Genomic DNA, 21497 nt, shown 5'->3' with positions numbered 1-21497 from the left:
CAAAGGTCAGAGTTTTCCAAATTACACATGTCGTGACGTGTGGACATAGTACCATGATATGGGAATTGCAGGGATCAAAGCTATTTCTGAGTACCATGACAGTGTGACAGTGTGACCATCCATGATCATATCAGTAACAGAAAAGTCATCATCAGATACATAATATCACAAGTACAAGTGCCCTCCGGTCATACTAAGGATCAGAGAGCAAACACTAGCACTAAAAATTATTACACTAGTCTTCTTGAATCTCAAAAAGAAACATACATTACAATGAAAAACAACATAAGCAACTTACTCGAATGAGAAGAAGAGAGAAACCAAAGCCTGGCGATTCTGAGTCAAGTGGCGAATAGAATTGTACATAAATAGACTATCGACAAGAAGAAGGAAACCCATAAAAGTGACAATATGAAAATGAGAGAGCTTAGACAGAAGGAGTAGTCTCAATGAATTCAACTCTTTTCTGAGCATACCAAGCTTGTTCATTCAGCCTCTCGACTTGTGCTTCTCTAAGTGATCCCAAGAAGACGAATTTGACCAAATGCTAGAGACTGAGAAGACATGGTAAGATGATTTGACATAAAAATCAGTTGTAAATCTCTAATTGACTTGTTATTTTTAGAAATTGAGAAGACATGGTAAGATGATTTACAACTGATTTTTATGGCCAATCTCTAATCACCAGATGTATATCTGTGGGAGACGAAGACAAAGAACGTAAGTAGAAGAAGATGAAGAATGTTTCATCGGGTAATCCACAGACCCGCAATCCGCGACGGGCATGCCCACTTGAATCCGTCGACCAAACGGGTCCGGTCCGCTATGCCCGCAAAAATTTGGGCTTCAATAACTAGGCCCATGCCCGCTCCGCTACGCTTCTTATTGGGCTATGCCTGCGGGCATCTGGCCCGTTTGACATCCCTAGTCAGTAATGAGAGTAATTACAAAATAAATTGAGAGTAATTAAATGAAAGTAATTACAAAATAAAAAAAATTAAATGAGAGTAATTACAAAATAAAAAAGGTTCCAGAATTCTACGTCCAAACCCTAATTTTGAAATCTTTACAAAAAGGTTCCAGTATTATAGTTTTCATTAGTCAATGATCTCAACATTTTACTTACTTGCAAAGCAGCCCAAATTTAGTGACGGCTCGGCCCCCATAAAATAGCCGATTTCGGATTGGCGAGGAGAGTTGTGAGAGAATAACCTGGGAGTTTTAACGTCGTCAAGAGAAGGGGATGAGATTAGAGGGACGCCGTTATATATGGCGCCGGATTATGTTAACTATAACGATTAACAAGTATGCTTTTGGAACCATTCGTTCGTAGCCGTTGATTGTAATGACGATGAACGAGAAGACTATGTTTTGGAGGAAGAAGTACCAACTTCACCAAAGTGTCCATTCGAATTTCCCGATTGGGAATCTATGTCATCGAATTCTCACACCCTGTCGAAGTCTCCGGTGGAGAGACTTGCGAGTTTGTTTTGTGAATCGTTTCTTGATTGGTCTATCGGCGGAGAATGGGTAACCGTCCAGTAAAGGGAGTGTTATAGAAGGCTAGGTTTTTTTAACACACCTAGTTAAGATCTAAGTTCAATGAAACTTATCCCTATTCTTTATGTGTAATCGATTTGTTAATACAGTTCGAAATCCCGATCAAAGCAAAGCTTTGACCATGTTCTGAAAATTTCCAGGTCGAAGCACCGTCGGTGACCATGTAATCCTAAACCAAAACCAATTAGACTCCATCCCTACTCTCAGTAACTTGTAAACCAAGCAAGGGCTCTTGGACGAAATAGTTGTAAAGGTATAGAGGTTTACACCACAGACTTCTGCTTCGAAAACGCCAAGCTAACGCTTTTCTATTTATTTTTATAACACAGACTAATGAGTACAAGAATAAATCTAAGCTCTCTTTTCTTTTCTATCTAACTAACCCTTAGTCTAGATCTAAGAGAAGAACAACACTCAACTCCTTATCTATTGATTGATTAGCTTTGAAGTATACAATCTCTTTCAAAAGGTTTCTCAAAGTGTTAGAAAAACCACGACTACCTTCTCTTAGTCTTTTATAACAAAACACTCAAAACCCTAACATAAAGATCTTCGAATCTTCGTCTAAGGCAAATACTTGTGCGCCAAGGTCTCGCATTCCTTAATTGTCGAGTGAGATACTCTCCGAATATCTCCTCTCCCAATCCAGCTTTATCTTCATACACGGACAGTGACACGTCAGCTACGCCTCCTAGTCACACCTCACTCATCAGTTCCCTGGTACAACTTCATATATTCTCACAGCTCCTTGTTCCAACAGTGCTCTGCTACTGCAACTGCATCTTCAATCTCCCCCTTTTTGACACAGGTTGATAATCAAGCAACTGATGTATCCATCCCTGAAAAACAAAAGACACACAGAGACACAAGGTACAACACATAACAATAGAAACCCAAATCCAACAAAAAGGACCAACACCTGGTTCAAACTTATTACAACCAAACAAAACAGAATCAGGTCAATGACCAACAAGTTCAAAAAACAAAATGGGAAACAAAAAACACCCACTCCCCCACAACAACAAAATCCTGCTCCCCCACAAAAGCCACACCCCTTCAATCATCAGACTCCGAATCCTTATCTCTCCCTGCTTGGTTAGCATACATCAGTCAAAAACAAACCAAAAGGAGGAATTGACAGATGATTGAGGCAAGAGAATACTTACCTGCAGCAAGAGCCTCTTGCAAAATGTGAATAGCCCGACGCATGGCTTTGCGTTCAGCTGCCGAATCAAACTTAACCGGCACCTGCGAAGATTCAGATCGCTTGTTCTTTGCAACAGCCTTGCGTGGAGATTGTTGACGCTCAACAACAACCGGATGTTGGGCCTGAAGCAGCTGGTAGATCAAACTGGGAAACGGTAACCGGAACGTTTACTGAGCTTGCAGACCGAGCTGAAGGATCTGATCATAAACCAATCGACCAAAATCGAAAGGTATCTGATGCATAATCATATAGATGATCATCGCCCTACCTGTAGATATGTAACCATGATTGGCAGTAGGGGACCAGTTGCTGCAACAGAGCTTGTGCAGCTCCTTGATTGTTGAGTTCCGGAAAACCGCCTGGACCAACTGCTTACAATGTTTCACCTTCCCATCCGACAGGAACAAGGCCAAATCCTCCTCCAAAATCGCTGCAGTCTGTTGTCGTTGCTCACGTAGATCCACTGATTTGAGCCCAAACAACGCATTGATTTGAGCAGGTGAGAAGTCGTACACCCAGTCCCGCACAAGGACATCGACCGAATCAATATCCACCTTGACGGTTGGCAGATTCGCCCATAATTCATGGACCACCTCAGCAACATAGGGACCTATTCCCGTGACAGTTTTGAGCAACCCGGACTGCTTGAGAAGGGACTTGACCGTCCCATCATCACCACACACAACACCGGCTTCCGGAGCCAGAATACGAGTGGAGAAAGAAGCATACCTGCGTGCAGCCTCGGCAGAGATGAACCGTTTCCGGTCAAAGGGAGTCAGAACATGACCACGAACCCGGGGTCTGCTGGTACACAATCGTTTGGGTTCTGCACCGGAGACTGAGGATTCTGTGTGACACTTGCGAAGTCGAGAAGACACATTCGATCCAGGAATGTCGACTGACGGATCAGTGTCGGAGACTTCAACCACCGGGGAGTCAACTTTAATGGGCTTCGGAGGAGGTGAGACAGAGGAAAAGTCACATGCAACATGGGATTGTGGAGGCTCAGACCGGGAGACAGCAGGACCATCACGAGAAGAGGCCGTGGCGAAATCCTCAGGAATCCCCTCTGGTTCATGTTCGTTTGGATTATAGAGGACCATGGTTGTGCACGGTGGAGTTGCTGGAGTCGCCTCCGACGAAGACGAGTCACCACCACCCATCTGATGATCCACCGGAGCAATGTCCTGCCTGGTCTGGACGAGACGCTGCAAGCCGCTTAGGATTGACTTCATTGTTGCAGTGTGATTAGTACACAGAAATTCAAAGCGATTGAGAGTAGAAACAAAGAGGATTGAGCAATTGACTGTTCAAATTCTCAAGGATGGTGATGTGTGAAAATCCTACCCCTTGATCCTCTTATATATACCACTAAAATGGGCCGGATTGGGCCTTGAAGAGAGTTTTTGATGCATGTATCTCTAGAAGTCGACCCAATTCACTGCACACGCTAGGCAACCATTTAATGCAATAATGCTTACTCACAACACAAGCTACAACCTATTGATCGATGCATTCAGACTTCACAGATCAGTGTTCAGGGACCTAGAGAGAGATTGATTCATGGCAAATATTAAAAAGTTAAATGCAACCAGAACATACCAAGAAACCTTTACTTGCAAAGTCATGCCAACCTTCTTTAAGAAATCCACATCGAACACTACTATAACCTCTTGAATTGTCAAAGGATAATAGTTGACACAATGGATAGACTTTCACACTTTCATGCCTTCAATCCTTTTAATGCCATCCAAACATGTATATGCAGCTGGAATTTCTTTGGAGAGACCAAAAGTAACAGACCTTTTTTATTGTTTTTTTTTTTCACAGATCTTTTGAGATTCAGAGATATCACTTGACTTCTCAACCTCTGAATCGATTTCAAGTCACTGATGCAACCACATGACTTTATCTCTCTTCAGCTCTTTGACTTCCTAAGACATGACAACATTTCACAGGAGCATGGATCGGCATGACACACAGCTATTTTCCACATGGTCTTTCAGCAAACAGCAACCATCAGCCTTTTATATATTCTAGGATTTCCATGGTCTGATTCGATGTGTGTCCCTATCAAGCAATCAGCACAACTAGACAAGGAGTTAGATTTCACAGATCCCAATGGACTTACGCAAATTAGTGAATCTGTTAAAGTCTAATGGTTTGGTAAATAAATCAGCTAGCTGAAATTTGGTGCGCACATGATCAATCTCAATCAGTTTCGCCTCAACCAATTCACGAATGAAATGATGTCTAATATCATCATGCTTGGTTCGTGAGTGTTGAACAGGATTTCTAGAAATATTAATAGCACTCTGATTATCACAATGAATTAAGATAGAATCAGAAACAATACCATAATCAGCAGCCATCTGTTTCATCCACATCAGTTGAGTGCATCAGCTACCCAGGGCAATGTACTCTGCTTCAGCTGTTGAAAGTGATACACTGTTCTGCTTTTTGCTGTGCCAAGATATTAGATTGTTACCCATAAAGAAGCAGCCACCACTTGTACTTCTGCGATCATCCACAGAACCTGTCCAGTCTGCATCACAGTATCCTGTTAAACTGGTGGTTGTATCCTCGGTGTAGTAGATCCCCAGTTCCACTGTCCCTTTGATATACTTAATGATCTTCTTCACAGCTAGTAAGTGTGACTTCTTAGGCTTTGCTTGATATCTAGCACACACACCAACAGCTAAACATATGTCTAGTCGGCTTGCAGTCAAGTACTGAAGACTGCCAATCATTCCCCGATATAGCTTTTCATCCACATCCTCCCCAGCTTCGTCTTTTGATAGTTTGTCATTCACTCCCATCGGTATCTTGGCTTCCTTGCTAGTAGTGAGACCAAACCTGGTTATCAAGCTTCTTGCATACGAGCTTTGAGAAACAAAAAATGCCTTCAGCTGACTGTTTCACCTGCAAACCCAAAAAATAAGTCAGCTCACCACACATACTCATTTCAAACTCATCAATCATATTCCGTACAAACAGATCAACAAGTTGCTGACAGGTTGATCCAAACACAATGTCATCCACATAAATTTGAACGAACATCAGACCTTTGTCGAGACTCAGAACAAACAGAGTCTTGTCCACACTACCACGAACATAGCCTTGATCCATCAGAAATGTTGTAAGCCTCTCATACCAGGCTCTGGGTGCTTGTTTCAAACCATATAGAGCTTTTTTCAGTTTGTACACATGATAGGGATGTTGTGGATCCTCAAACCCTTTAGGTTGCTCAACATACACTTCCTCTTGAAGAATTCCGTTCAGAAAAGCACTCTTAACATCCATTTGATGTAGAGTGAAATTCAAAGCACACGTCATTCCAAACAAAAACCGAATGGATTCCAACCTTGCAACAAGTGCAAAAGTTTCATCAAAGTCAACCCCTTCTACCTGGGAATAGCCTTGAGCCACGAGTCGAGCTTTGTTTCTCACAACACACCCATTTCCATCACTCTTGTTCTTAAAGATCCACTTTGTCCCCACAACATTGACATCATCCGGTCGCCTTGTGAGGTCCCACACATCACTGCGTGCAAATTGTTCAAGTTCTTCCTGCATAGCCGCTATCCAGAATTCATCAGCCAGGGCTTCTCTATGGTTCTTCGGCTCTATTGATGAAACAAAGCAGGCAAACTATACTACTTCAGAGTCTTGTGGCATATGCTCAATGATCGATCGCTGTTTCTTCCCGGCTAAATGAAGGAAGTCGATTTGCTTACCCCTGGTCACTCTTCCCCCCTGAATCTCACCAATAACATCATTAATGGAGTGATTCCGATGAACCTGAGATATAACCGGAAGAGGTCAGACCTCTGAGGAAACAGCTGCATAATCAGCAGAGGAAACAACTTCGGATTCATTAGAAGAGGCATCAGGAGAGACAGTGACTGGATCATAGGGATGGGACATAGGGATGAATGTCACACGCTGAAAAGAAATATCATCAAAAACCACATTGACAGTCTCTTGTACACAACGCAGGCGCTTGTTGTAGACCCGAAACGCCATACTATTCCCAGAATACCCCATGAACAGCCCTTCATCACTCTTTGAATCAAACTTTCCCAACTGATCTTTGTCATTTAAGATGTAACAGACACATCCAAAGACATGGAAGTAACTAACAGAGGGAGTTCGTCCCTTCCACAATTCGTAGGGTGTTTTGGAAGTCCCAGGCCGAACATACACCCGATTGATGATGTAGCAGGCGATGTTGACAACCTCATCCCAGAAGTGTTGAGCAACTTGATTCCCATATAGCATTGCACGAGCCATCTCCTGTAGAGTTATGTTCTTGCGCTCAACCACACCATTCTGTTTGGGTGTTCTGGGTGCAGAGAACTGATGAGAAATACCCTGAGCTGTGCAGAATCCATCAAACTGCTCATTCTGAAACTCACCACCACGATCACTTCGTATTACTTTGATAGCCCAATTCTCACCTTTGATTTGTAATGCCAGAATCCGAAAACACTCAAGTGTATCGGACTTCTCTCGAAGAAAACAAACCCAAGTATAACGAGAGTAGTCATCAACCATAACAAAGATGAAGCTTTTACTAGTCAAGCTATTGACACGAATGGGACCCATCAGATCCATGTGAACCAGGTCCAAAACACGACTGGTGCGAATGTCAGAAACAGCCTTGTGTGACACTTTGACCTGTTTCCCTTTGTTACACGATCCACATACAAAGCGTTGATCGGACTGTAGCTTAGGCATCCCACGAACGATCTCTTGATGTGCAAGCTTTTGCATAGTGTGAATGTTTAGATGCCCCAACTTCTGGTGCCACAACTCAGTATCCGTTGTGGTTGATGCAAGAAAGCACTGTTCTGTTGATTTCCACATGTAACAGTTGTTACCGGATCTCTTGCCTTCCAACTTCACAGAGCCTAGTTGATCAACAGCTTTGCAGTCTTTCTTGGTAAAAGTGACATCCAAACCTTCATCACACAACTAGCTGACACTAATGAGATTTTCCTTTAATCCATCTACCAAGAACACATCTTTGAGATTGGGTTGTGTGTTTCCACCAGTAACACCTTTACCTTTGATTAACCCTTTTGCTCCATCGCCAAAAGTAACCCGACCAGCAGACACATCTTCAAAATCAGACAGATTGGTGTGAGCTCCAGTCATATGCCGAGAACAACCACTATCAAAGTACCACTTCTTTTGGTCACAACCATTGTGACTCTCAGCCTGAGCCACATGACAGTACATCTCTCCTCTCGGAACATACAGCGGATTGGTAGATCTCATGCCTCTGTGATACAAGCCTTGTTAAGACGCCTTTGACATCTGATTGATATACTCATAACACTGAGCCTTAAAATGGCTGAGATTCCCATAGTACCAACATCCATTCCTTCGACTGCGAGAAACACTGAATACTGGTCCATATGCTTGATGACCGGAATAGGGGTTATGTGCACCAAGAAAAGGATTGAACTGATTCGCTGTTGGAGCTGTTCTGTACAGGGCCTTAGCAGTTGGCGGAATCCGTCTAGTTTGCTAGGACCTTTCTTTTGCAGGTGTCGTCACATGGACAAATGACTTAGTAGGTGCAGACTCTTTACATACCGAAGGCTGACCCTTGACAAACTGAGTCGATGTTGAGGCATTTGTGCCTTGATATCCAAGTCCCCACTTCACATTTCCAATTCTCCCACTGTTGAGAATAGTGTCAAGGTCTTTAGTTCCTTTGCTCAACATCCTGATATTCTTCAGCTGGTCATCCAGTTGTTTCTCAAGTCTCTGCGACTTGGTCCTTTCTTCCTCAAGATCTGTGGACAACTATGTGAGTTGGGACTTTAGAGCCTCCTTTTCAGACAACAGTTCATCATACTCCTTCTTCTTCTGAACAAGACTTAAAATGAGCAAAGTGACTTGTTCCTCAACTGACAAGTCCGCTTCATTGTCCTCTGAGTCAGATACCACAGTAGGTTAAATTGTTACAGTCGGTTCCTCAGCTTCATTGTCTTCAATCACTCCCAGCAGAGCCACAAAGTTGTTAAGAATATCACCGTCTTGCACATCATCTTCGGATTCACTATCACTCCAGAAAACAAGTGATTTGGATTTATTCTCCTTGGTTGGACATTCAGCCTTGGTGTGTCCAAATCCTTTGCATCCATAACACTGTACTGACCCCTTGCGTTTATTATTAGGACACTCCACCCTGGTATGTCCAAATCCCTCATATTCCAAGCACTGACGGTCTTGCTTATCACTTCTCTTAACATCTCTTTCTGAATCAGCTCTGCTTGCGAACGTCGATCCTTTACGCTGACCATGCTCCATTTTCCGGAAAAATTTCCTAACCAGTAACCCAACCTTCTCTTCATCCGCAGAGTCTTGTGCCACAACAGTCTTCTGAGTTTCAACAGCCTTCAAAGCAAAGGACTCAGCCGTTCGTTGTTCTTTTTTTTCAGTTGTATCTCAAATGATTGCATCATTCTAACAACTTGAATAAATGTCAATTCATCAGAATTCAGAGAGACATCAATGGCAGATCTATGTGGTTGAAACTTATCTGGTATACTCCTGAGAAACTTCTTTACTAGCTTCTTATCTTTGTAGCGCTTTCCCATGACTACAGCCTTTTGTGCTATGGCACTCAACCGACCACTATAGCTGGCAATGGTTTCACCTTCTTCCATGGACAGATTCTCAAAATCCGATGCCAAATTATCCAGGCGAGTGCGTTTCACATTGCTGGTTCCTTCGAAGGTGACTTGAAGGATAACCCAAGCTTCCTTAGCTGCCACACATCCTTGGACACTGTTGAATTGATCCAGAGGCAGAGAGTTGAAAATCACTGACAAGGCTTGTGAGTTGTGCTTGGATTCAGCTTTTTCTTCAGCAGTCCACTGTTTCCGAGGTTTTGGCACCAACACACCTTTGTCGTCTTTCACTGTTGGTTCAGTCCAACCATCTTCAAATGCAAACCAGGCTTCCATATCAATGCCTTGAATCGCCTGTTTGACTGACACCTTCCAATGTCCATAGTGCTCCGGATCCAGTTTCAGAACCTTCGAAATGGCAACATACGTTTGTGTTTTCTCAATACCTCTTGTCGCAAGATCTCACCTGTTGAAAAGACAAAACAGACTTTTATCAGGTGTCTGCTCTGATACCAATTGTAAAGGTATAGAGGTTTACACCACAAACTTCTGCTTGGAAAACGCCAAGCTAACGCTTTTCTATTTATTTTTATAACACAGATTAACGAGTACAAGAATAAATCTAAGCTCTCTTCTCCTTTCTATCTAACTAACCCTTAGTCTAGATCTAAGAGAAGAACAACACTCACCTCCTTATCTATTGATTGATTAGCTTTGAAGTATACAATCTCTCTCAAAAGGTTTCTCAAAGTGTTAGAAAAACCACGACTACCTTCTCTTAGTCTTTTATAACAAAACACTCAAAACCCTAACATAAAGATCTTCGAATCTTCGTCTAAGGCAAATACTTGTGCGCCAAGGTCTCACATTCCTTAATTGTCGAGTGAGATATTCTCCGAATATCTCCTCTCCCAATCCAGCTTTATCTTCATACACGGACAGTGACACGTCAGCTACGCTTCCTAATCACACCTCACTCATCCGTTTCCTGGTACAACTTCCTGTATTCTCACAGTTCCTTGTTCCAATAGTGCTCTGCAACTGCATCTTCAATAGTGAGGTGTGAGTGATGAAATGGGTTTCCGGGTAAGGTTTGGGGAAGAGTAGACTTTTGTTAAAATCATTATTAAGAGAAACAAGTTGAAAACGTATGTTATAATGTTTTTAATTTTGTTTTTGACACCAATTATTTGTACTGTGAATAGAATAAAGTTCCTTTTAACAGTAAAAAGCTGTCCTTCTTCTAACCTGCTGGTAACCATGTGAGCATTGGTCATGCAATAATTTAAAGCGACTGTACGTTTCCACTTATTAAATAATACTACTACCCTTCAATAATTTATTTATGTTGTCTCATTGAACAACATGTGAACAGCGATCGTGCAATCGTCTCGTACCAATGAGATGCAGTACATGTCGAGACTTATGGTATGGCTTTGATCTTTTTAAGTAACCGAAAAGTTCGAGCTTTTAATTACCTTTAAAGGTGATGTAACTTGGGATGGACTTATGGAATTATGTAGGCAGTTTCCCTTGTCACATAAACACTGCGTTCACTAGGTGAAGCATCTTTTTGAGTTATCTGTGTTTCATTTATGTTATTTGTGTTTGGAGATCAATAAAATGCATTTCAAGAAGCAAATAAGTGCTAGCTAATTAACCATAATACCTTCTGCCAGGTTCATACATTATACAATCAAAGAGACAAATATTGAAAGCCAAAGTAAATAAATCAATCATGCAGTAGTTACATGCTCTAAAAATTCCACATCGGCTAGTAGGTTCACTAGTATATCCGACCGTAGGGTAGCCTGAACATCAATACTTCCTTCATTGATACCTGGAAAAAGTGTAAGCTTTCCGTTGAGACTACTCGACGGTCCAGATCGAGCTGCAATAGGTTTTCCCCAACCAAAATCTTTGTTGTACACTTCGAACCGGGGAGAGCTTGCGATAGCTATAGTGTCACCATCTACTTTACTGCCAATGCCTAATTTTAGGTTCTTAACATTTTTAACCCAATCCTCTGCAAAACTTCTACAGTTTTCATTTGTTTGCGAGCTCACTAATTTTCTTATCTCCAGAGCAGCCCAACCCAAACCACGATCCAGCAGCTCTTCCACGGTCGTTACTGCTGATGCAAGATAGACCATATTCCCAAAACAATCTTTCTCAAGCGGAGGATTTATCCTCTGCCTTATGTCCACCACTAGTTTGCATTGTGTCTCTCGTTCTTGACTAATACCACTGTGTCTGATGATTGATCGCCACATATGTGCTGAAACCGCTTGAAAAGATGAAATTACCATGTCACTTGAGCCAACCTCGCTGTTGGCTTTAGCTTTGAGATCTGAAATATTCTTCTTTGTGAAGTGAAGCATCCAATGTTTCGTAGTGTCCACGGAAGAAGATTCACGGCTTGTTGGTGGCCTCTCCGTCATTGAAACCGGAATATGGATCGGGTAATCGATCCCCTCGAGAAACCATCTTTTAAGAACAAGAGGCTTATGATCGAAACATGAACCACTCGAGCAAATCTTGGACCAAGTATGAAAGAAATCCCACATAGAAACTCCGTCTGCCACCATGTGGTTGTAACTGTAACCGATGAATACTCCATCATTCATCTCGGTGACTTGTACAACAAGCAATGGCTCGGGTGCGCCATCACAGTTTTTTAAACCGTTGCGGGGAAAGAAGTCATCTAGGAAACAAGGCACAGAACCATCAGGTTGAAGAATATCACTCACCGAGACAGATTTAGCTTCGGCGTGGAGAAATCTAGCGCCAGAGTCATCACAGTCTACAAATAACGACACCGTATTGTCTTCAAGATTCTCCGTCTTCACGAGACGACCCGCGAAAGGGAAGTATATATCTAAGGCAAGAGAGAGAGAGGACTTTAGCTGAGAGATGAGATGGAAACTGGGATCTGGTTTTGGAAAGAGAAGACCTCTTTGAGGACTACTGAATTGAAGAAGGCTGAAGTCAAATGGAGTAAGATGGATCTTAGTTCGACCGGATTGGTTGCTGTTTACTGGTCGAACAATGCTCGACGACACTAAAACTACCCTTCCTGCCATGTTATGTCTCTAATGTGAGTCTTTGAAGCTGTGAAGAAAGAAAAAGTGAACCTCGGCTAGGCTAAAATTATACCCACTTGCCAATAGGAGAAGGTAAGGATTTTAATATTGCGCGTGTTACACGTTGTAAAACTTTTCTCTTGTCCTTTTTTCTTTTTCTTTCTTTTGAATTTCAACCAACCACTTGTGCAAACTAGAAAAGTGCATATATCCATTATCCAATAATATTTTTATAATATCAAAACTAGCATTTTAAAATATTCTCATAAGGGATATGTTTGTAAATAATTAGAGGTGTCAAAATTTTATAAGATATAGTTTAAGGCAAAGTTTTAAACAATATGAATTTTTTTTTTAAAAGATTTGATAGAGTTATATTATTTAAGGCAAATATTTGAAAGAGTTAAAATAATATAACTCTATCAAAACTTTTAATTTCTAACTTTGCATAATGACATTTGACACTCTACTTTTGTGACACATGCCATTCTCATTAATTTTAAATTTAACATTCTATTTTTTGATTTGAATTTATTTTATTTGTATCTTATGTAGTGTATAATTTATTTCAAAAAAAAGAAGATAATTGTTGCATAGTTTGCTTTTTAGATTTTTTTTTCAACATTGTTACGAAAATATATTCCTTCCATTAGCATCTAATATATTTCATAATGAAATCATACACCATAGAACCTAAAAAAATATACTGATCAACCCAACTAAAAAATATAAACAAATTGAAACCAAATAAAAATAGAAAATGGTTTCATACTTTTTAAGTAAAAACTGAAACCAAATTAATATATGATAGACTAATTTAAAAATATATAAGATTTTCTAATATATATAAAAATCACATTATATTCAATAATCATATATATTGTATTAAATACACAACTCAAATTTGTATTTAATAGTAATTTATAAGTTACAGTTGTCAAAAAAAAAAAAGTAATTTATAAGTTACAGTTTGATTGTCTTTAAAACATATGTACTATAAAAAAACATAATGGTATCATAACATAATTGATTTATCACCCTATGATATAACAGAAAACAATAATTTCAAAAATTAATTTATTGTTAAGTATACTATTTATATTAAAATGATTAGAAATAGAGACAATATATAGAAAATAAAAAATAGATTAAATTTCACACACTTTTCTTTTCATGATTTTTTTTATAAAACTGAATAAACTTATAGTATAAGATTTTTGTTTTGTGATATTGTTTTAATAAATTATTTTAAAATTGAATTATCATATATAAAACTATATTTTGTTAATTATTACTTTTTAAAGATGACAATAAAATTAATATATAGGACAACATAAAATTATCTATCAAAATAATTAAGTAAGATCTTACATTTTTCTTTCTATACTATTTATCGGTTTTTTATTTTCCAAAAAAGAAAAAAAATATAATTTATCTTAACTATTTAGCGAAAATACCATATATAGTTGACTTTGCTATAAGTAACGGTCTTATTACTATAGTAACATACTGTTTAAATAATTTCAATAATATATTATAATCAAAAATATTTTGTAACATGTACTTTTAACTTTCCTCTTTTTCATGACCCTTATATAAAACACTATATAACATATATATATTATAAATTGTAGTTGAACCGTAGTATTATGAATATTATTTTTTAAAACATATACAATTAACAATTACATCTGTACATTTCATATATAATTGAATAGAAACTTTATTTTATATTTCAAGTTAATATTGCATACATATACCACCCATCGCGTGGGCTAATTTCTAGTATACCACAAAAACTTGGTTGTCAGACTACATGCACTTCAAAACTTGGCTTCACACATTTTCATTATTATCTAGTATGTAGTATACAATGAGTGATGATGTTCTCCTTTTCTTTTTCTCTTTTTCAACATTGCGTACTATATTTCCAAATCATAAGTACATAATTTTAATTATTGAAGGTTTTGAGGAGACGACAGTCACATGAAAACAGTTTTTTTTTTTTTTTTTTTTTTCATTGTTAATTTGGGGATTTCCAGATAATTTCGGGGTTAACGAGATAAATTATCATGCAAGTTTTTTTTTTGCTCTATACACTTTCGTAGTTTATGTTATTTGTGTTTGGAGATCAATAAAATGCATTTCAAGAAGCAATCAAGGGCAAGCTAATTAACCATAATACCTTCGCCAGGTTCGTACATTAGACAATCAAAGAGACAAATACCGGAAGCCAGATGGTATGCTCCTAAATAAGTCAATCATGCAGTAGTTACATGCTCTAAAAATTCCACATCAGCTAGTAGATTCGCTATGACATCCGGCCATAGGGTGGCTTGAACATCAATACTTCCTTCATTGATTCCCGGAAAAAGAGTAAGCTTGCCACTGATACTATTGGACGGTCCAGCACGAACTGCAATAGGTTTGCCCCAACCGAAATCCTTGTTGTACACTTCGAACCTGGGAGAGCTTGGGATAACTACAGTATTACCATCTACTCTACTGCCAAGGCCTGATTTTACGTTCTTAAATTTTTTAACCCAATCCTCTGCGAAACTTTTACAGTTTTCATTCGTTTGCGAGCTCACTAGTTTTTTTATTTGGAGAGCAGCCCAACCCAAGACACGATCCAGCAGCTCTTCCACGGTGGCTGTGGCTGATGTAATATAGACCATATTCCCAAAACTATCTTTCTCAAGGGGAGGATTCACCCTCTGCCTCAAGTCCACCACTAGTTTGCAATACGTCTCTTGTTCTCTGCTCACACCACTATGTCTGATGATTGATCTCCACATATGTGCAGAAAGCGCTTGAAGAGATAAAACTATTCCCAGGTCACTGGAGTCAACCTCGCCGTTGGCTTTAGCTTTGAGATCTAAAATGTTCTCCTTTGTGAAGTGAAAAATCCATTCTTTTGTTCTCTGCTCACGGTTCCGTGGTGGCCTCTCCTTCTGTGAAACCGGAATACGTATTGGGCATGGGCGGAGCTATGGTAGAAGCATGTGGATCAATTGACCCTAGTGAAATTTTAAATTTAGTTAAATTTTTAGGAAAAAAATCAAATTGACCATGATAAAATAGCAGAATTGACCCCTATAAAAAAATTTAATAACATAATTGACCTCTTAAATTATATTTTGACTCTGATGAATTGAATTCCTAGCTCCGCCACTGGTATTGGGTAATCGATACCCTCGAGGAACCATCCTTTATATAAGAACAAGAGGCTTATGATTGAAACCTGAACCAGTCGAGCAAATCATGGACCATGTGTGAAAAAAAACCCCACATAGAAACTCCATCAGCCACCATGTGGTTGTAACAGTAACTGATGAACACTCCGTCCTTCATCTCGGTAACTTGTATAACAAGCAAGGGCACCGTGACACCATCACAGCTCCTAAAATCGTCGGCGGGAAAGAAGTGCTTCGTGAAATCGGGAACAGAGCCATCAGGCTGAAGAAAATCACTCACCGAGACGGATTCGGCTTCCGCGTGGAGAAACCTAGCGCCAGAGCCATCACAGTCTATGTAAAACGACACTGTCTCGTCTTCAAGATTCTCCGTTTTGACGAGACGACCCGCGAAATGGAAGTAGATATCTAAGGCGAGAGATAGAGAGGTCTTTAGCCTAGAGATAAGATTAAAATCTGGATCGGGTTTGGGAAAGAGAAGACCTCTTTGAGCATAATCGAATTGAAGAAGACTAAGGTCATATGGAGTAAGATGGATCTTAGTTCGACCGGATTGGTTGCTGTTTACGGGTTGGATAATGCTCGAGGAGACTAAAACTACCCCTCCTGCCATTTTTAGTCTCTAATGTGAAGCTGTGAAGGAAAAAAAATAAAACATGGCCAATCTAAAATAGCACCCCACCACATGCCGAAAGAAAGCAAATCCTATCCAATGTATGTAAGGATTAAATTATTCCACAATGTAATTATATCTTATTATTACCTAGAGATGTCCATAAGTGATTAGTTTGAATGATTTATGTACCAAATCTATCTATAAACTCACCATCAAAATTACTATGACTTTATTTTCAAAGCTAGCTTTTTCGTTAGTATAATTCTTTGTGGACAAAATATTTTCAAAAAGAAAATACCGTATATCAAAGCAGTCCCGTCTCAAACATTTTCTAAAATAATTGTTTACGATCATGTCATAATCACTTAAATTTATGAGTAATAATTAAATTACTGTTACTTACTACTGGGTTACAATTTGTAACTTACAAATGTTCAAATTAAAATGATTTAAAAAAAAAACTTTTTGAAATTAAATCTGTAAAAATTGGATTAGTTTTACAACAAAAAAAGGTAGAAAAATCATCCAATAATAAATCGACAACTTTAGATCAAATATTATTCGAACTAATTCCCAACAATTAGAACATAATTTGTCTACTCAAGTGAAAAGGAAAGCATACAATCTTCATGGTGAAGGACTCTTCCGAGTTGGATTAGGTATACTGCTATTAGCGTAGCTGTCGGAAAAAGTAGAAATCCAACTCCTAGTAAAATAGGTACTGGAAGTGGAATGAAAGGGATGATCCATGAATATTCAGCCATGTGAAAATGGAGTTAGTTTGGATCGTTGCTCGTCCAGATTGGTTTATATAGTATTTTTGGTGTGCATGTCCAAATGATATGTTTTATTCTCAACCAAATCAAATCATGCAGTAGTTACATTCTCTACAAATTCCACGTCGGCTAGTAGATTAACTAGTACATCAGACCATAAGGTCGCCTGAACATCTATACTTCCTTCATCGATTCCCGGAAAACATACAAGTTTGCCACTGATGCTATTGCCCGGTCCAGCTCGAACTGCAATCGGTTTTCCCCAACCGAAATCATTGTTATACACTTCAAACCGGGGAGAGCTTGCAATAACTATAGTGTCACCAGCCACTCTACCACCAACGCCTAGTTTTAGGTTCTTTACGTTTTTAATCCAGTCCTCTGCAAAAGTTTTACAGTTTTCATTAGTTTGTGACTTCACTACTTTATTAATTTGCAAAGCAGCCCACCCTAGCCCATGATCCAGAAGCTCTTCCACGGTAGCTATAGCTGATGAAAGATAGGCCATATTCCCAAAACACTCTTTCTCGAGTGGAGGATTCAGCCTCTGTCTCAAGTCCACTGCTAATTTGCAATGCGTCTCTTTTTCTCGACTCAGAACACCGTGTTTGATGATAGATCTCCACATATGCGCAGAAACAGCTTGAACAGATGATATTTTCAGGTCACTTAAGCGAAGCTCGCTGTTGGCTTTAGCTTTGAGATCTGAAATATTCTTCTTTGCGAAGTGAAAAACCCTCTTTCGTAACGGCTACGGAAGATAGTTCACGGTTTGGCTGTGGCCTCTCCGTCTCTGAAACTGGAATATGGATAGGGTAATCGAGCCCGTCGAGGAACCATCCTTTAAGAATAAGAGGCTGATGATCTGAACCCGAACCACTCGAGCAAATCTTGGACCACGTGTGGAAGAAGCTCCACATCGAAGCACCGTCTGGTACCATGTGGTTATAACAGAATCCGATGAAAACTCCATCCTTCATCTCCGTGACTTGTAAAGCAAGCAAGGGCTCCGAGATACCATCACTGCTCTTGAAATCGTCAGCGGGGAAGAAGTATTGTATGAAACCGGGAATAGAACCATCAGGCTGAACAAAATTACTCACCGAGACTGATTTAGCTTCGGCGTGGAGAAATCTAGCGCCTGAGCCATCACAGTCTATGTAAAACGACACCGAGTTATCTTCAAGATTCTCCACTTTGACGAGACGACCTGCGAAAGGGAAGTAGATCTCTACGGCAAGAGAGAGGGAGGTCTTTAGTCGAGAGATGAGATGGAAGTCAGGATCGGGTTTGGGGAAGAGAAGACCTCTTTGAGGATAATCATATTGAAGATGAGTGAGATCAAATGGAGTAAGATGGATCTTTGCCCGACCCGATTGGCTGCTGTTTACGGGTTGAACAATGCTCGAGGAGATTAGGACCAAATCTGCCATTTTCTAGCTACTACTAGTGTGATACTGTTCTGTGAAACTAAGCCTCAGGCTCAGCTTATATAATCTTAAACCTCAGGCTAATCTGAGATGATATCCACATACCACAAGACAGAAAACAAATCTTATCCAAGTACTTACGTGTGTATAAAGGACATAAATCATGTGTATGTCTATGTTTTTGATATTTTTCCATGCAATTAACATTAGGGAAATTATTTTGTTTTCTTTGCTAACAATTTTTAATGTTTAGATTTTCTTATAAACCTATCCAAACACACAATTTAAAGATATTTTAGATTTTTTTTTGGGTGGTAGTATATACATAAATTTGTGCCTAGTACGTTTCGAGTAACCTTTAATCCCCCGAACCTCCCAATCAACTCACGTTTTCTTCACAAAATATCAAACTTTTTTTACTAGCTTGATGTGATTATAATCGAAGTATTACACAGTCGTTACAATAATAATTTTGGTGTTTACCAAACAATTGATAGATATTAACAAGAATCTCATAATTAACTAGCTACTCAGAATAATATGTACAGTCACAGAGTTTTGTCTTGCGGGTTGAAATTGAGTTTCAATACAATGACGAAACAGAGGAATCTTTCCGTAATCACGTTTCATATAACACAAGCCCCACGTACGATAGCAACAGTCACGGTCACGGTTGTAACTGTAAGATGTAATAAGAACTTTATTTTGTCACCAAATTGTCATCTTGATATTCCGGGTCGGGTAGCTTGTTCAAGTCAACAAGCTTTAGTAACCCGCCGCCAAAGTCTCGCTTCTGACTAAAAACGCGGCGGCGTTTGTTGTTATGTACCACCGTCGTCCCAATAGCATCCACCTGAGCTCCGACCTCCGTCGCCTTTTTCCTGATCGTTGCGGCCGACATGTCCTCTGCTGCGGAATTTTCGATACACGGTATAAGCTCGGGGAAGTTGAGCGTAGCGGTTGGTCCCCTGAGGTAAAAAACCGCCGTGTCGTACGCACGCGCAGCCGCTTCAGGAGTAGAGTAAGAGCCTAGCCAGAGCCTTGAGCGCTTGTTTGGTTCACGAATCTCCGCAACCCATTTACCCCATTTCCTCATCCTTATCCCTTTGAATGGTCTTTCTCTCTTCCTTGCGCCACCCACGTCAACTGCTGCGGCTGCTACTCCACCATCCATGGCGGCTTCGGAGTTGAGTTTCCAAGAAGAGGACTTTAGAAAGTGGGTTCAAGGAAATTATCTGATTTCTTGATCAAGATTCTCTTATATATATATGCGAGTTGAAAAGAGGCTGCATTTGTAGTTGGAGGAGAAAATTCCCAAAATCAATGACGACGTAGCGTTAAAGTTGAAATTTTGTTTCGATTATTAAACATATAATTGACTATAGTATAAAGTATAAACCTAAACCTAGGTGAAAATTTTATTTCATAAATAAAAAAAGATCCGAAAGCTTTGTTTGTGATAAGCTCGAGAAAAGTCGTGGAAGAATAGACGACTCGTCTTTTAGTACCGAATATTAAATCATTGAGTGACGAAAAAAAATAAAATTAAATCATTGAGTACGATCCAGTTTTTGGAGTGTTTATTGATATAAATAACGTCTGTCTCACTATAATGATGAAAATAATCATCGTATTATATATACACCAATCGTCTGATTTTGTTTGTTAGCTAGCTTGTTTCCACGATGGCAACACAAAACTATATGTTTATTAATCAAATTTTGCATCTTATGATGAACGAACTACGATCAAAAATATAAAATGTATTGATCTATAATCATTTATATAAAACTATATATTACCAGCATGACTGCATGAGCCAACCAAAATCCAAAATCCAAAATTTGAGATTAAACAAAAAAAAAAACATCGAATGGTCTCATTTACGTTTTTTTTGTGTGTGTGTGTGCAAGATCTCATTTACGTGTAATAATTTGTTTATTGGATAGACGAATCATATCATAATGACATATACGCGTACGTATACGCACGCCCCATATAAACAAAACAAAAGGAGACGAGGACAGGCAGTGGCCCCCAGGCCCCCCCCTATGGTATTGGTCGGTAGTCGGTGGCTGGATACCGTTAGTAATTGACTTTTTACGTGTTTACGTAAATGATGTGATACGTATTACAAGACATTGTCCGTTTTGTCCCCTGTATCTGTAGAGGCCTCTGGAAGCTTCTCTGTAACAGCGACAGTACGTTCGTAGCATCAGGGGAGAGTTTTGGTATTGCGTATTGCGGGCTCCGCATGTCGGTCGGCACATAACGCAGGCTACGACGTGCTGGTTATTATACACGAGGGCGGCTCATTTCCATTATATTTATTATTGTTTTATTAACCAATCGTTATGTTTTTTGTCGTGTTAACACAATAATAGTCGTACTATTAATTTTTTAACGATTATTTATAGGAATGTAACAGGAAAAGATTCTCATGCTCTGTTTTATTTGTTGCAGTCTTAACGTTTATTTAAGTTTGACAATGGATATGTATTAGATAAAAAATCAGTATCCTGAATTGACTAATTCAACGTAATAGAGATTTAACGATAGTATCTTAAGTTTTGACGTTTTATTCACTCACGTACAAGAAAAATTTCGCATGCTCTTTTTTGTTACACTCATAAATTGTGACGGTGGATGCAGCCCCGGCACTATAGGGATGGGTGGATGTTTAGTTAAAGTCAAAACACATTTGCTTTCAAATATTACATTTATTATTTACGTATCATGTTGTTCAAACTCCAACTGCCAAATACAGTTAATTATTGTGTTGTTCAAACTTCCAACTGCCAAACACAGTTGATTAATCTCTCTATAAAGGCTCTGATTGGTGACATGAATTATTGAAGTTGAGTTGCACAAAATATTATAATTTGATGTAACTTGCAGTAAATAATATGTGGTAAAAACAGCAGTTTGATGTAATGAATTGTTGTAAGAATATGATTTATCAATTTTACCAAAATTACTGA

The 21497-nt window shown here is 39.3% G+C and overlaps 1 protein-coding gene and 3 pseudogenes across 3 annotated transcripts; all 4 read right to left on the bottom strand.

Annotated features, from left to right (window-relative positions):
* Positions 1 to 11042: 11042 nt before the first annotated feature.
* On the bottom strand, positions 11043 to 12585 carry LOC104791253 (putative acetyltransferase At3g50280 pseudogene; annotated as a pseudogene). Its single transcript, XR_015559146.1, has one exon. The product of XR_015559146.1 is annotated as a putative acetyltransferase At3g50280 pseudogene (transcript).
* A 2056-nt stretch (positions 12586 to 14641) lies between these two features.
* LOC104699033 (putative acetyltransferase At3g50280) lies at positions 14642 to 16387 on the bottom strand (annotated as a pseudogene). Its single transcript, XR_015559145.1, has 2 exons — positions 15673 to 16387; positions 14642 to 15487 (listed from the first exon to the last, which is right to left on the bottom strand). The product of XR_015559145.1 is annotated as a putative acetyltransferase At3g50280 (transcript).
* A 749-nt stretch (positions 16388 to 17136) lies between these two features.
* LOC104699032 (putative acetyltransferase At3g50280 pseudogene) lies at positions 17137 to 18557 on the bottom strand (annotated as a pseudogene).
* Positions 18558 to 18905: 348 nt separating this feature from the next.
* Positions 18906 to 19977, bottom strand: LOC104791252 (ethylene-responsive transcription factor ERF011). Its single transcript, XM_010517086.3, has one exon. It carries the CDS (start codon positions 19688 to 19690, stop codon positions 19217 to 19219), a length of 474 nt encoding a protein of 157 aa, XP_010515388.1. The 5' UTR covers positions 19691 to 19977; the 3' UTR covers positions 18906 to 19216.
* Between the last annotated feature and the right edge of the window lie 1520 nt (positions 19978 to 21497).

The sequence above is a fragment of the Camelina sativa genome, chromosome 6, assembly GCF_030686135.1.
Source record: "Camelina sativa cultivar CO46 ecotype springtype chromosome 6, ASM3068613v1".
NCBI classification, from domain to species: Eukaryota; Viridiplantae; Streptophyta; class Magnoliopsida; order Brassicales; family Brassicaceae; genus Camelina; species Camelina sativa.
The sequence above is the reverse complement of the archived record's forward strand: the minus strand, read 5'-3'. Positions and strand labels throughout refer to the sequence as shown.